General features: G+C 38.5%; 1 protein-coding gene across 3 annotated transcripts in view; it reads left to right on the top strand.

Moving 5' to 3' along the window:
- ADK (adenosine kinase) overlaps nt 1–15743 on the top strand; it is a 307364-nt gene that overhangs the window by 85528 nt on the left and 206093 nt on the right. For all 3 annotated transcript variants that reach the window (XM_080620985.1, XM_080620983.1, XM_080620984.1), the window contains exon 4: nt 529–607. In XM_080620985.1, coding sequence (XP_080477111.1) covers nt 529–607 — 79 coding nt within the window. The remainder of the gene's footprint in view (nt 1–528; nt 608–15743) is intronic.

The raw sequence follows: 15743 nt of genomic DNA, 5'->3' as shown, positions 1-15743 counted from the left end.
AGATACAGTAGATCTGTTCATAAAAGCTCTTCACCTGTCAAAATGTACTGTTTCATATGAAACCTTAAAGCATAGCACTGTTGTTTGGGTCAAGTTAATTTTGAAACAGACACTGGATCTCCTCAATCTTCTCGCTTGATTTTGCATTCTTTTTTTAGCTTTAATGAGGTGGAATAAGTATCTGAATGTCTTCATTTGTATAATTTTTCTTCAAGCATATATTTTATCAATCTAACAGTTAATTGCAATCAACCTTATGCTTCAGATATTTTTTTTTTCCAGTTACTTACTCCACTTGTGACTTTAAGGTAAAGGATTCAGGTCGATGTCACACTTTGCTCTGTAATTTGGACAAAATCGAAATAGATGTTCCCAGTTTCACCATATGTAACAACTAATATATCTGAATGTACTGTTTTCAAATAACATGGTGTCATTTACTTCTAATCTTAGTGTTTTCTTTTGGAAAAAAAAAAAAAAGTAGTTTAACTTTTTTCTTCTCTGCATTTTTTTTTTCTTTTTTAACAGATTTGAAGAACTTGTGAAGAAGTTCAAAGTAGAATATCATGCTGGTGGTTCTACTCAAAATTCCGTTAAAGTGGCCCAGGTTTGTTCTTCCTTAAAAAAGAGTTATTGGTAATTTTAAGTGTTGAGTTTGAATCAACATGATGCTCTGTATTGTCTGTATTTGTCATGAGCATGACTGAATGGATGCTTGTCATTCTGTTGCTCAGACTATGCTTGTATTTTTTGACATGATTTATTTTACAGTTGTGCCCTTTATTCTTTTTGCACACTTTCCATTAAGGTTATTGTTACAACTACAATGTACCCAGGACTGGAAGGGAGGGTTTTAAGGAAAATTGAGCCAGGTTTTTGTCCAAAGTGTGTGGTGGAAGGGTAAGTGGCAAGGATTAAGTCCCTAGCTGCAGTTAGGACTCTTCCAGTAAGGAGTAAAAAAGTCACAATGAGAATGGTTAAAAAAAGAAGTTGCTGAATCCCTGTGCCCTGAGATTTTAATAATTTACCATTGTGAGTCTTTGGGTAATCAGATCTAAATTTGAGGCTGGCCCTGCTTTGAGTGGTAGGTTGGACTGGAGATCTGCCGAAGTCCTTTCTGGCCTGCACACTTCTGTGATTCTAACCACATTTATCCTGTAAGAACTTGAAAATTTGTCCATAAAATATGAAAATGTAGAAAGTTTGTTGTGTTTGTTTGTTTGTTTGTTTGTTTGTTTGTTTTTTTAATTTTTACACGGATAATGTTTCTGGTGTGGATATGATGAATAGCAGTAATGATGAATTGACTTTCAGGTGTTCTAGCTTTTTCTGTAACTAAAGCATGTGCCTTTTGTCACCATACTCTTAAGCATATACCTGAGTGTATATTTTTAGATTGTGATAGATGTACAAATCACAGAATCCCAAGGGTTGGAAGGGACCTCAAAAGATCATCTAGTCCAACCCCCCTGCAAGAGCAGGGTAACCTAGAGTACATCACACAGGAACTTGTCCAGCCGGGCCTTGAATATCTCCAACATAGGAGACTCCACAACCCCCCTGGGCAACCTGTTCCAGTGCTCTGTCACTCTCACAGTAAAGAAGTTTTTCCTGATGTTCAGATGGAACCTCTTATGCTCCAGTTTACACCCATTACCCCTTGTCCTATCACTGGACATCACTGAGAAAAGCCTAGCTCCATCATCCTGACACTCACCCTTTACATATTTGTAAACATTGATGAGGTCACCCCTCAGTCTCCTCCAAGCTAAAGAGACCCAGCTCCCTCAGCCTCTCCTCATAAGGGAGATGTTCCACTCCCCTAATCATCTTTGTGGCTCTGCGTTGGACTCTTTCAAGCAATTCCCTGTCCTTCTTGAACTGAGGGGCCCAGAACTGGACACAATATTCCAGATGTGGCCTCACCAAGGCAGAGTAGAGGGGGAGGAGAACCTCTCTTGACCTACTGACCACACCCTTTCTAATGCACCCTAGGATACCATTGGCCTTCTTGGCCACAAGGGCACAGTGCTGGCTCATGGTCATCCTCCTATCCACCAGGACCCCCAGGTCCCTTTCCCCTTCACTACTTTCCAGCAGGTCAACCCCCAACCTGTACTGGTACATGGGGTTGTTCCTCCCCAGATACAAGACTCTACACTTGTCCTTGTTGAATTTCATCAAGTTTCTCCCCGCCCAACTCTCCAGCCTGTCCAGGTCTCGCTGAATGGCAACACAGCCTTCTGGTGTGTCAGCCACTCCTCCCAGCTTAGTGTCATCAGCGAACTTGCTGAGGATACACTCAGTTCCCTCATCCAGGTCACTGATGAAAATATTAAACAGCACTGGTCCCAGCACCGACCCCTGAGGGACTCCACTAGTCACAGACCTCCAGCTAGATTCTGCCCCACTGACCACAGCTCTCTGCCTTCTTCCTTTCAACCAGTTCTTGATCCACCTCACTACCTGATCATCAAGCCCACACTTCCTTAGCTTATCTATGAGGATGCTGTGGGAGACAGTATCAAATGCCTTACTGAAATCAAGAAAAACCACATCTACCGCTCTACCATCATCCATCCACCTAGTTACTTCCTCATAGAAGGCTATAAGGTTGGTCAAGCATGACTTCCCCTTGGTAAAACCATGTTGGCTACTCTTAATGACCCCCTCATCCTTGATATGTCTAGAGATGGTGTCAAGAATAAGTTGTTCCATCACCTTTCCAGGGATGAAGGTAAGGCTGACCGGTCTATAATTACCTTCTTGCCCTTCTTATAGACTGGCGTGACATTTACCATCCTCCAATCCTCAGGCACCTCTCCTGTTTCCCACGACTTACCAAAGATGATGGAGAGTGGCCTAGCAATGACCTCCACCAGCTCCCTCAGCACCTGTGGGTGTATTCCATCCGGACCCATCGATTTATAGATGTCCAGGTTGCTTAGCTGATTCCTAACCCAATCCTCATCTACCAAAGCAACCTCCTCCTTTATCCTGACTCCTTCTGGGGCTATAGGAATCTGGGGCCCCCGGGGAGAGTCTGCAGGAGTAAAGACAGAGGCAAAGAAGGCATTCAGCACCTCTGCCTTCTTTATATCCTCTGTCTCCAGGGCACCCACCTCGTTCAGCAGTGGGCCTATATTTTGTTAGTTTTATCCGCTATGTATTTGAAGAAGCCCTTTCTATTGTCCTTAACCTGACTAGCAGGATTAAGTTCCAAGGAGGCCTTAGCTGTCCTAATTGCCTCCCTACATCCTCTAACAACTGTCCTATATTCCTCCCAAGTGGCCAGCCCCTCCTTCCATAATCCATAGATTCTCTTTTTCCACATGAGTTTGGCCAGCAGTTCCTTGTTTAACCATACTGGTCTCCTGGCTCCCTTACTTGATTTCCTACCCATTGGGATGCTCTGATCCTGAGCTTGGAAGAAGTGTTCCTTGAATGCTGACCAACTATCTTGAGCCCCTTTACTACCTAGTACCCTTTCCCATGAGACTTCCCTTAGCAATTGATTGAAGAGGCCAAAGTTGGCCCTTCGGAAATCCAGAATTGTGGCCTTGCTAGGTATTCTATTCCTCCCACACAGGATCCTAAACTCCACCATCTCATGGTCACTGCAGCCAAGGTTGCCATTGACCATCACCACTTCAACCAGACCCTCCTTGTTGGTGAGTACTAGATCCAGCAGCGCTCCTCTCCTAGTTGGTTTGTCCACCATTTGCATTAAGAAGTTATCATCAATGCACTGGAGGAACCTCCTAGGCTGTGTGAGTCTTCCAGCAAATACCGCGGTAGTTAAAATCCCCCATGAGGACCAAGGCATGTAGTTGCGAGGCTGCTTTCAGTTGCCTGTAGAAAGCCTCATCAACTCCTTTGCCCTGATCAGGAGGTCTATAATAGACCCCCACAACTGTATCACCCGTACCAGCCTGTCCCTTAATTCGTACCCACAGACTTTCCACTTGCCCCTCATCTGCCCCTGGACAGAACTCAATACATTCTAGTCACTCTCTCACATAAAGGGCAACTCCACCACCTCGCTTTGGTGACCTGTCTTTCCTAAAAAGGACATAGCCATCCATGACCACATTCCAGTCATGTGAGTTGTCCCACCATGTCTCTGTAATTGCCACCAGATCATAACCCTTAGACTGCACACAGACTTCTAATTCCCCCTGTTTATTCCCCATGCTGCATGCATTGGTGTACAGGCATTTCAGGGAGCGAGCAGAGCACGTGAATGGCACCTTTGGGAGGCGGAAGGCCTTCTGGTCTTCATTAATACTAGAACAATGCCCCACTAGTTCAAACCCAGCTACAACCCCCTCGCACTTTGAATCTAACCTAAAGCTCTGTGAGTGAGCTCTGCTAACTCTTGCCCTAGTACCCTTTTCCCCTGCGGGACAGGATCTAAACAACTATCCTTTCCCTCAAATGAAACAATAGGTTGAGAGTCCTCCCTAGTCTGCCATCCTTCAAGCCCTAGCATGTTTCTCTTGGGCTTGTCCCTAACAGGCCCAGTTATCTCCCCTTCCCCCTTCATATCTAGTTTAAAGCCCTGTCAATGAGCCCTGCTAACTCCTGCCCCAAAAACCTTTTCCCCCTCTAGGACTGGTGTATTCTACCTGCCACCAGCAAACCAGGTGTCTCATATAGCAGCCCATGATTGAAAAACCCAAACCCCTGCCTTTGGCACCAGTCACGTAGCCGTACATTAATCTGCAGACTCTTCCTATTTATCTCTCCACCCTTGCTTGTAACAGGAATGGAGGCAAACACCACTTGCGCTCCAGACCCTCTAACCAGCCGTCCCAGGGCCCTGAAGTCTCTCTTCATTTCCCTTGCCCTCCTTGTAATAATGTCATCACTGCCAACCTGAAAAACCAGCAGCGGATAGTAGTAAAAATATGTAAACTGTATTTATAACCTTTTTGTTAATGATCCTGGCTTATTAGCTTCCAGATTTCCTATATAAGTAAAACTTACTGCCAGATAGCATTAAAAGCACATTTGGAAAAAATTAAGTTACAATTTAACAAAGGTTACCAAGCCAATAAACAGGGAAAAAAATAATTATAGTATTAATTGCTGTTCCTTTGTACAAAACAGTTGCTGCTTCTTTACTAAGGTTTTAATTTTCTGAAACCACAAATATCTTGAAAATATTTCTGATAGAAACTTTTCACAACAGAGGGAAATCTGAGTTGCTTGTGTTTTATTGTATGTAGCATTGTAATTCTGAAATAGTTATGTAATAAGGGGTTTTTTGTTAGTTTTTTTGTTGTTTCTTTGGGGGGTGTTTGTTTACTGTGTGGTCAAGCCAAGTTTTTGCTTCTGATACTTTAAAAACATGTCTCCCTTAGGAGAGCTCAAGTTACTCCATTAGTTCTGTGTCAGTATGACTGTTGCTTGACCTCTAGAAATGGTACAGAGGTGGTGTCTCTTCCATGACAGCTGATTAGAGGTCAACTTTTTGAAGGGAGTTCTGCAACTGTTTTGTAGTTCAGTGGCATGAAATTCTGCTTCTATTCCTACATCTAGGTTGAGGAGTTTTGGAAGCAAATGCATGCAGTACACTCAGAATTTCTAAAGTTTGAAATGTTCAAAGAGTTCCATTTCTCCTTGAAGTGACCTCTTTTGTATCAGCTAATTTATTAGGAAACTGTCTCATACTTAACTGTCTTTTAATCTATCAGTTCAGGTGTTGTTCAGTAATTATAGTACGAAGTACACAGAACCTATGTAGAGTCAATGACATGAAAATTGAATCCATGAAATGTAGGGCTTTCTATGTCAATGCTCCTTTCTTATACTGATCAAGTTTTGTCAGTGAACTTTTCCTTTACCTTGGCTTTGAGTTCAGAGTCTCATTTAGCTCTAGTTGCCATCTGGAATTGTATTTGTCTCCAGAAGGGTTGTCATCTCCTAGTTTTTTGTTTCAAATAAGATTGAAACTTCAAACAGTTGTGCATGAATAACATAACATCACTAAGAGGCTTTAAAAAGAGGGATGGGAGGGTGAGAGAGAGAAAAGCATGTTCTGGAAATCTTGAAAGAAGCTGTTATTCTGTAAGCTTTCACAGGCAAAAAAATGTGAGGATAGGAAAAAAAATTTAACTGTAAACTAGACATTAAACTAGAAATTCTGGAAGAATTTTTGCAGGAATATTCACTGGCATATTGGAGAGGAATGTGTAAGTAATCTTATATCTGAATAACTTATATATTTGTTGAAAGTACAGGGAGAAAGCAAGGACTGATTCAAGAAGACTGGCTGGGGGTTGAGAAGTAAAGGACCAATAAATTAGGTCAGAGCTCTGAGGTAGCCACACTCTAAGTGAATGTGGATTATTTGTGAGAAGCAGCATGGGGAAGAAATCCTAAGACTACAGCTTTTATTATTTTCTTCAACTTGTGTTACTTGATAGGAAAAGCTTGCAGAAGTGTGCTAAAAGCTGAGAGATAAAAACTAAAAAAGTTTGTTTCAGCTGTTTAAAAGCTGATGGGAAATAATGGCATGTTAAAAAAAAGCATATTTGGAAGCCTGACTGTAATGGAATACAACTGTCTGAGTAGAATGGTTGGAAACGATCAAATGGCCTCTGAAGTCTGGCAATTGCATTTTTAAAAGTTCATTTCCGAGTAGGAAGAGTGTATTATTCAGAAGTGTAGTAGGAAAATTGGAGAGCAATTAATGATTGGAATAAAAAGAATTTAAGAAGCGCTGCAAATAAGGTCATTGAAACGCTGGTTTCAAACAGTTCAAAAACGCTGGTTTCTTTAAGGGTCAGAAAAGCAGCACCAAGTTGAAACAAAAATACACAAAGTCAAAATGGGTTCAGAAACTTGCAATATATGTGTTTAGAAAAGGAAAATGAAACTGTCAAATGCTTGTGTAACAAGTGATGATTACCATACACTATGTAAACATCTTCATAGAATCTGAATATTTCTTTCGTACCTACAAATGTAGTGAAATGTACTCAAGAAAGACTCTGTCCCTGACAAGGAGAAACCATCTTCTTACCAAAAAAAAAAAAAAAAAAAGAGGGAGAGAGTAGGGGAAAAAAGTCTTAGAAATACTGTATTTATCATCTGTGAGGAATTTGTGTTAGTAATCACAGAAAGAGGCAATCGGAAGAAACACTGAATAATGAAGAAAACTGGGAAGAAAATGAAGCTTAAATCATGGGATTTGAAGCTAAAATTTAAAGCAGCATCAACTGTAATGGAAATGAAGATTTTAGAAGTTTACAAAGAATTAAGCAGAATTGCAGTCAAGCTGTGAAAAGTAGAATTAGTGGGGTTTTTTTCCTAGCATGTTAACAGAAAGTAAAGATCTAAAGTACAGCCTTGAAGGAAGAATTTGGCAGGTAAGTTACTAAAAGGGAATCTTAGTATTTTTCAATATTGTCTTGCAGCAGAGCAGAAGTTAGAGTGTGTGGTGCACTGCAGGAGTGAATGATGGTTGGAGAGCTTTGTGAGAATCAAAATGATGAATGTTGACTGCCAAAAGTGAACATTATGCGGACAGGGTATCTCAGCAGGGTCAGAAAAAGAAAAAGCTCTGGACATACCGGGGACAATAAAAAAGTGGTTTTGTTGTAGAAATGCTTCTAATATACAGTGGCAAAGACATTTTTGTAAAATAAAATGCAGAAGCAGAGTCAAAAGATAATTAGAGGAAAAGCTCTTTAAAGGGAAAGGAAGGAACAAATAAAAAATTGCGTTGCAAAAGAAATACAGAAGACTTGGATTAAAAATTGAAAGTATGGAAGATAATAAATAAAAGGGTGGAAACCTGGAATGTCGCATTCTCACTTTTCAGAAGTGTATTATATAAGCATTTTTATAAGTACAATAATATTTTTTAAAAACACCTGAAAATGGTGAAAGGGAGAACCAAGAGGAATATAAAAGTAATGAGGAGCAGTATTCAAGCCAGTAAGGTAGGATGTTTATGTTCAAAAGATAGGATGTTTATGTTCAGGTTCTCTTGGATATTAAAGTTGTTTGAACATACAATGATCTTGGAAAGAGTAAGGAAATCAAAGTGATTTTCACTTGACCTAACTCATATTACGAATGAGGAGCTGCGTAAGGAGGGAAGTGGTGATTGGTATATTCCAGAAGTGACAGTAACAACATAAAAGTAGATAAGATAAAATAAATTAGATTACAGTTTAGTCGCTCTTTAATGAGTTTAAATTAATGGCAAATTGTTTCTTGGTAATGCAAATTCATATTAGGAGAGGAATAGTGACAAAAGAAGTGAAGAAAGCGACAGAAAAGTGTGTGAAGGAAAAGACAAATTTGTTTGAGAAGATAGGAGATAAGTAATCAGGAAAGAGAAAAACAGTGTGAAAATCCCAGTGTTGCTCTGATTCTGCATCTCTCGTTGTCCTGTCCTTATTTCTTTGTTACCAATCTGCTTTTCCTTGTCCACTCTGATCTTTCTTGGGTGTAAATTTGTTCATCTGGAAAAGAAAAGATGGATAACCAGAACAGGTTTAGTACATCCAATGCCTAAAGGAAAAAGTCTTATTGAAATAAATTTCTTTCTGTTTATGACTTTAGTACTGAATGGACGAATAGAGACAGACCATAAAGAATGGGAGGGAATGGAAGAGAAATAATGGTTAAGGGATTTCCTGAGTGCAGCACAATATAAAAACCAATTGGAATCCAGATTATTAGAAATATCAAGTTTATCAGATATTAAAAAGCAGGTAATACACTTCTAGAGGTGCTCTGTTACTGTTAGACAGGGTTGTTGGTATTTTCTTTTTCTCTTAACCCGTCAGTAGGGAGTGTTAATAACTTCTCTGGATCAAGCTTTAATTAATCAGTCGTAATTCACTGAAAACTGCTTGATAGTATTTTAGAAAATGAAGACTAGAGATGATGAACTGAATTGCAGTCACTTAGTTTCTGGAATAGAAATGAAAGCTTAACTTTCCTGTTTTCTTTAGTGATCTTGGCATTAGAGTTATCCTTTTATACAAACTTCTAGTTTTGCTTTGTATTTTAAGTCAAAGTTATGATGCATGCTTAAAAACAAGGAGGAGAGTGGGGGTATCAAATTGAAACTGCAGTGTGCTGCTCTGACCTTTACTTGTCTCATTAAATTTTGGCTTTATATCTAATATGATATGTGACATCTTGCTTTAATCTGAGCTTTTGCAATCCCTCCAAATGATTCAATCCATTATATTAAATCTGTAAAATATGCATACATGTAACTTCATGCAGTTCATAAATAATGTATTGTTTTAGAGTTCTGCCAACAAACTAAATTCAGATTTGTGAAGACAGTATTTTACTAGTACTCAGCTTCCTCTGTAATTTTAATTAAGACTGTGCCTGTCTAACAACAGACATTGATCTGGAAGGGGAAAAAAAATCTGAATATTTTAATAGGGCTCGTGACTCTAAAGTATCTAAAACAAATAACTTGTATGTGCAGACAGGGTAAGTATTGCTGACCAGGCCATATTTGTGTGATTTTTATCAGTGTTTATTTTGACTTTAGATTGCTGAGGTTAGAACTGCAAGAAGTAGTCTTTGAAGTTTTTATCTTTGCACTCAAGCGCTGAATTTCAAGTCTAACTTGATAGAATTTTATAACTTGGATTTTAAACAAAACAGCCTTGGCAACAAACAGCACATTTTCATTCTTGTTTTTTTGGAAGTGCATATAAAGAACTGCACATTCTTTATCCTTAGAATGGATGCTCTTGGTTTATGCTTTAATTCTTACTAGCATTCGAACAATTCCGATACCACTGTGGATCTAAGTCAGCAGTTAGAGTGCTATATTCTATTGTTTATTCATTCTCAGAAGAATTCTGAAATTCTCATCATACAAGTTTTATTACTAGTGATGCCATGTGAACTTGGAAGAACGTTAGCTTGACACATTTCAAGTTGAGTTTGTAGGACTGGCAGATGGGGGGAAAACAGAAGTTACAATTCTCAGGAAGCTTTCATACAGAACTCTTGGGACTTCACAGTAATGTTTTTATAACACACACCTGAGAAAATTGTAATGACTGCCTGGTTTTTTTCTGCGCTACCTCTCACTATTTAATGTTAAGCTTTTGGTTTTTTTGTGGTTTTGCAACTTGTTTGCAAAAAGTCTGTGTATTGTTAGCTATTTCAAAGCAGCTTGGTTTTAAACTAGAGTATTTTATCTATTTACTCTTAATAATGTGTTGATGGGAATGACTTTTAAATGAGGGATAACACTAAGAATAATATGATACAAAAATATCTTAAGCACTTGAATTCTACTGTCTTCTGTACGTCAGGGAGGTATGACACTTTCCTGGTGTCTGCCTGTATTTCAAGGGCGTGTAACTTCATCACAATTTTTATACTTCCATGATGATTAACTTGATCTGTTCAAGTGATTGTGCTTTTTAGAATTCTAGTAAGCTGACAAGTTTGAGAATTTCATTTTGCAAAATGAACAGATTCATTTGTTTATAAGATTCATGCTTGTTTATAAAAAATTATATGTGCTGAAGGCTTAGATGTGTTTCAGATTTTTACTATTTGTTATGTGAGTAATTAGCCAAACCTTGGATTTATATTCAACATATGTGCCTACTGGGTCATGTCATGCTTAATCCAAAAACAGTCTGTAAAATTAGAAATTTAGCTATGAAAAATACTTGCAGGCAGAACTGCATTTATTAAAGAATAGAAGCTGTAATTTTGTAAACATAGAACTAGTTCCATTGCAGCTGGTTCCATGCTTTTAAAATTAAGTTTGCATGTGTTTGCAAAGTAGCACCTTTGGCTAAACATTACTTTTTGTGTGTAATCTACAAGGTCCATCACACATTAGCTTTTCAGTTTACAGTCATCTAGTGATTTCCTCCTCACTTTCCTATCTTCTATATAAACGGGCATCTAAGTAATGAATTTATTCTTTTCCTCACTTGCGAATATTTTTGGATTACTTCTATAAAATTGATTAGACTGAGGCATAGCAGGAAGAAAGTTTTGGCTAGGAAGCAGGCGTCAAAATGTATTGAACATGGATAACTGGGAGAGTGGTAATGGAAAAGTTATCAGCGAGGTTACCCCAAGCATACTCTCAGTTTTTTGATGTTGATGCAACTTTGCGAGACCCATCATTGTCTTATGGAATCCATCATGTCATCTACTAGAATGTTCTCTGTTCTGCTTATTGTTTGCTTAAATTCACTTATGCTACAAATACCTTTCTCCAAAAACTTTCTGCAATAGTGCTACCAGAAAGTGCAAGCAAGTCTCCTAAATGACATTTTCCTCCTAGTTAGTGAAGCAGAGAACATTTAGCTCTATATATGTCTGTTGACCTAAAGAAATCAGATATTTTTTTTTCCAAGAGAGATAGGCTTTGTGTTTTCTGAACCATTTGGGTCAGAATGTTAAATTCCTCAGAGTTATTTTTGGCCTTATGCTTGATATTTCTTAAACAGCTTCATTACATCCCCCTACTCAGATGGGCTTGGTGGCCCCAGCAAACATGTGTTTCCAATATTTTCAATAGTTCAATCAGCTTTCAAGAAAAAGTATGAAAAAGCTCTCCAAACCTTTTTCTGTTTGGTATGGTTTAATAAACTTAGGAGTATAGCCTCACCTTCTCTGCCAGAAAATAGTCCTGATGCATGTGTTTCCTTCTATGCCAGCTCCCACGTGCTGCTGCCATGCCACCCTGGTGTGGTCTTCTATCAATTACAGTGCTGGCAGCCTGTGCTGCAAGTGCACATACCTGCGTCTCAAATCTATTTTATGTAAATGAAGTTAAAACAGAGAAAGAGTTAGGACTTGCACCTAAATCTTGCTTATTTATACCTTTCTAAAGTTTATATGCTACTAGCCAGTACACTGAATCTCTTGAACATCTACTACCAGTGCTGTGGCCAGTCATCATGAGTGAGACGTTTGCTTGGCAAATGAATAACAAAACATGCCTCAGTGCTGACAAAAATAGTCATTGAGGTTTGTCTCTCTGGAAATGTGACAGTAGCTATTCCCACTATTGCAAAGATGATGTCCCACTAATAGGGTCACAGTGGACATTGTCACATGCCAGTGACATCAATTTCCTAAGTTATGTTTTCTCTCAAGCACACTTTTATCATTCATGTGTGTTTCTAAATTAGCCTGTGTCAAACACCACAATGATGTGTCCACACTCCTGACAGAACAGACAGCCGTTCCTCTTCAGAATTATGACATGCAGCTTGGGAAGCTGATATAATGCCCAAGATGTTTGGTACGGATGTCAGAGAGATTCTGTAATATTTGAGAGCTGCCTAGATTTTTTGTTTTAAAGCATTGAAGAAGATTGGTAGACCTTTTACTCAGCTGTACCTAAGATCAGTTTCAAAGCCTTATTCAGAGCTGCTATCTGGAACAGTTCAAAAAAGCAACAAAACCACTTTATCATTATGGCAAACTCTGCAAAATTCTAAGCGAATTCCCCCTGGGTTACAAAGCTGGATACTTATCAAGCTTTTTTGTGCTTGTGAAGGAAGCCCATACATTGTTTCTATGGTTATAGGTCAGATGCTGAAATTAAATGATGCAGCAGTGTGCTGGAGGACATAACTTTTCAAGGTGACTGATAGGCTTTTTTCTGCACACTGGTTGCATACTGGGAGTAACTGTGTAATACTCTCTGTGTATATTCATAGGCCTGGGAATATAGTTTCAAAAAGTACTGGGATGGTCAGAAAATGAAAATCCAAAGAGCCTGTGGCATTTGTATTATTTTTTTTTTCAGATTCTGCAATGCCAGGTCCCTAAATTTGCACTCTTGAAAATGAGACAGTTTCAGTTGCACCATTGTCAGTCTACAACAGACTTTGTTATGAGACAGATGGTATCTGTTAAGCATTACAAGACAAATGTCCTTATGTGCATCACTTTGGTGTGGAATTGAATGGCTGACTGCTGTCACATGAACTTGCCTGTTTGATGCACCAGAACCATATCCTCTTTTTAATCCAGGTCTTGTCCCTGGCCAGAAACTTCAATAGGATTGTGTGAAGAATGTCTTTGAAATATGTCACATCTGAGGTGAAAAGCAGTAAAAAGAGTTGTGCAATCACATTCCCCTTACATCCATTCAGAAAGAACCTTGAAATTCTGTCCTCAGTGTGTTTGAGTGAGCTTCAGGGTACATATGCAGCCTCTGTTCATCCATCCGAAATTGTAATTTATTTAAATGATTAGAAACTGTTTCCATATTCCATAGTAATCAAACATCAGTCACCCACATGGAATCAGAAGGCACTATATAAATGGTAGCAGTTGGCTCTTCCTGGGAGTGCAGTTCAGCTTCCTACAGCTTGACTCAGCTTCTATGCCTGTTTAGCTATGTTAGCACCATGTTTTGGAACTGTAAAAAGTTGTCAGTTTTTTCAAAAGCAATGAAGGAATTTGGGCTCTTTCCCTAAGATAATGTCCAGCTGAGTGACTGGACCCAAACTTTGTTGGTTTTGGATTTTGTTTTCTCCTGAGCCAGTGTCATCTCAGCTTGTAAGCCATGCTATAGATGAGAGAGAATGAGAGCACATTCCCTAATTTATGCTTATCCTGAAAATCTGTCTGGTTTTAGGTAAAAAAAAATCAGTTCAGGCTGGGATCTGTCTGAAAGAAATAAACTTCTGGAAGTATAATTGAGCCACATTTAGGGGACCTGCTTCCAAAGATGCCTTGTTGTGAAACTTTAACCTTTTTGTATGCAGAGAAACAACAGCTTTCACTCCACGTGACTGTCCATGCAGCAGAGGGCTGATGGCACTCCAATAGCTGACTGACATTTACTTGACTTGTTCCCATTAGTTGACACTGGAAGGAGAATAACTGCTTCATTTGGCAATCTCAGAAGAGAGGGTAAATCCCTATGCTTCACTGATAATAATTTGGCATGCCACTCAAATCCTGGGATCTTGGGAGCTGTTTTATCCTTAGCAGCTCAGTAAGTTACATAACTACATCTTTAGCAATTAATTAATGTTAAGTGCTGTGATACAGTGGGGAGTTAATTGCCCTGGAAATCTGAAATGCCAAGTAATAGGGTTTTCTTGCACATCTCTAGAATACTTTCTGTTGAAAGAGTACAATTTGTTCTTTTTTTTTTCTCCTGAACAAGGACATTGAAAATCTTGCTGAAAGCTAAGAACTCTATGCAGGTTTTATAATACACTGTTCCTGGAGACCTAGTGCTTTCTTCAGAAAGTTTAAATATATTAGTATAACTTTCTTGCACATTTATATAATGTATTCACAGGTTTGTTGCCTAAAACCATTCTGTTCCCTCTTGCAATAACTTGTGCTCAATCCAACGGCATGTATGTCTGATTTTGTGCTTTCGAGTTCTGAATTTGACTTTGCTGTTAAGTTGTGCTGCCATATAGTGAATTATTGCACCTTTCCATTATGTATATGATGGAGAAAATAGTGATTTATCAGAATAGAAATTTAATATAGGAATTTACCTACTCTTATTGAGAATGCAAAGAGATAAAGACTGGTCTTTTTGTTTGGGTCATCAGGAGGTAAGTAGTGCTTTTTTTAAAATTATTTTTTAGGACCCTGAACATGATTTTAAAGAAACACAGAGAATTGATTGCCTTACCAATTACATCAACAGACCGTGTTTCACTGGCCTTTGCAATGACTAGCATCATGTACTATTCTGTTCAATATTGACTCCATATTGCTGGGGTCCTGTTCAAAACGGTCACAAGATCTTAAAGGAAAAATATCTCTTGTATAGTCTGAATTTGTGGAAGCACAAACACATGCAGCAGATCCACTTAGTTTCTTGTTATGTTGTACCTAGTAAAGCACTGAAAGCTGATGGTTTTGTATTCACTTCAAATGCTGTGCTTGTGTTCTACTTCTAGCTCTGAGATGTTTTTCGCTTGTGAGTGATGGAAATGTCCTGTATGCAAAACAGCTAGATTCTGCATACTGTACCAAGCTATTCACAGTACCTATCTTAGACTTCTCCCATCCTCACAGATGCCACAGTATAGGGACTAACTGAACAATCTTTCAAGTATTTTTGCATTACTTTTTCCCAAATCACTGTAGATTTCCCTTAGGAAACAAAGTGAGTCAAGTAAACTTGTTTGCTTCTACACGCAGTTTTATATTTTCCATTTTTCTAATGAGAAGACCCCTATGATTTACTAAGACATCTTTAGGAGTAGACATGAATATTTTAGAATTCAAAAATATTTACTAGTAAAAGATATACTTTATATTACATACTAGTCTGTGTAAACAGAGTTAAATTCAGATATCCCTGTAAGGTGAAATGACTGTGCCCAATTATGCTGAATGTCTTTGTGATGTTACAGTCTGTCAAATAAATGAATTCAAGAAAATTACTTACTCCTGTTCTGTCAACGGTAGCATTAATGCATTGAGATGTATTTGTAAACCGTAAGAACACAAGTTTTTCTTTCACTGTCATTATAGTGGTACAAATATGCTGTAGGATAAATTGAGCTGGTTAGTTTGCCTTTTAAAAATAAAACCTGAAACTACAATGATCTCATATTCTCAGTAATTAAAATAAAGGATTTTCTCTATAAGACAACTTTCCAGAGCTTGCTTGAACTTTAAGATGAGCTGAGATTTTCTGCCTTTTCATGCATCTTTTGTGGAAGAAGTTCTGCATGGCTGTAATCCCAGATTAATCCCAGAGACTACAGTAGATGATTATT

The sequence above is a fragment of the Psittacula echo genome (genome assembly GCF_963264785.1).
Source record: "Psittacula echo genome assembly, chromosome: 6".
Taxonomy (NCBI): domain Eukaryota; kingdom Metazoa; phylum Chordata; class Aves; order Psittaciformes; family Psittacidae; genus Psittacula; species Psittacula echo.
Note: the sequence above shows the minus strand (reverse complement) of the source record. Positions and strands in the feature narration are given on the sequence as shown.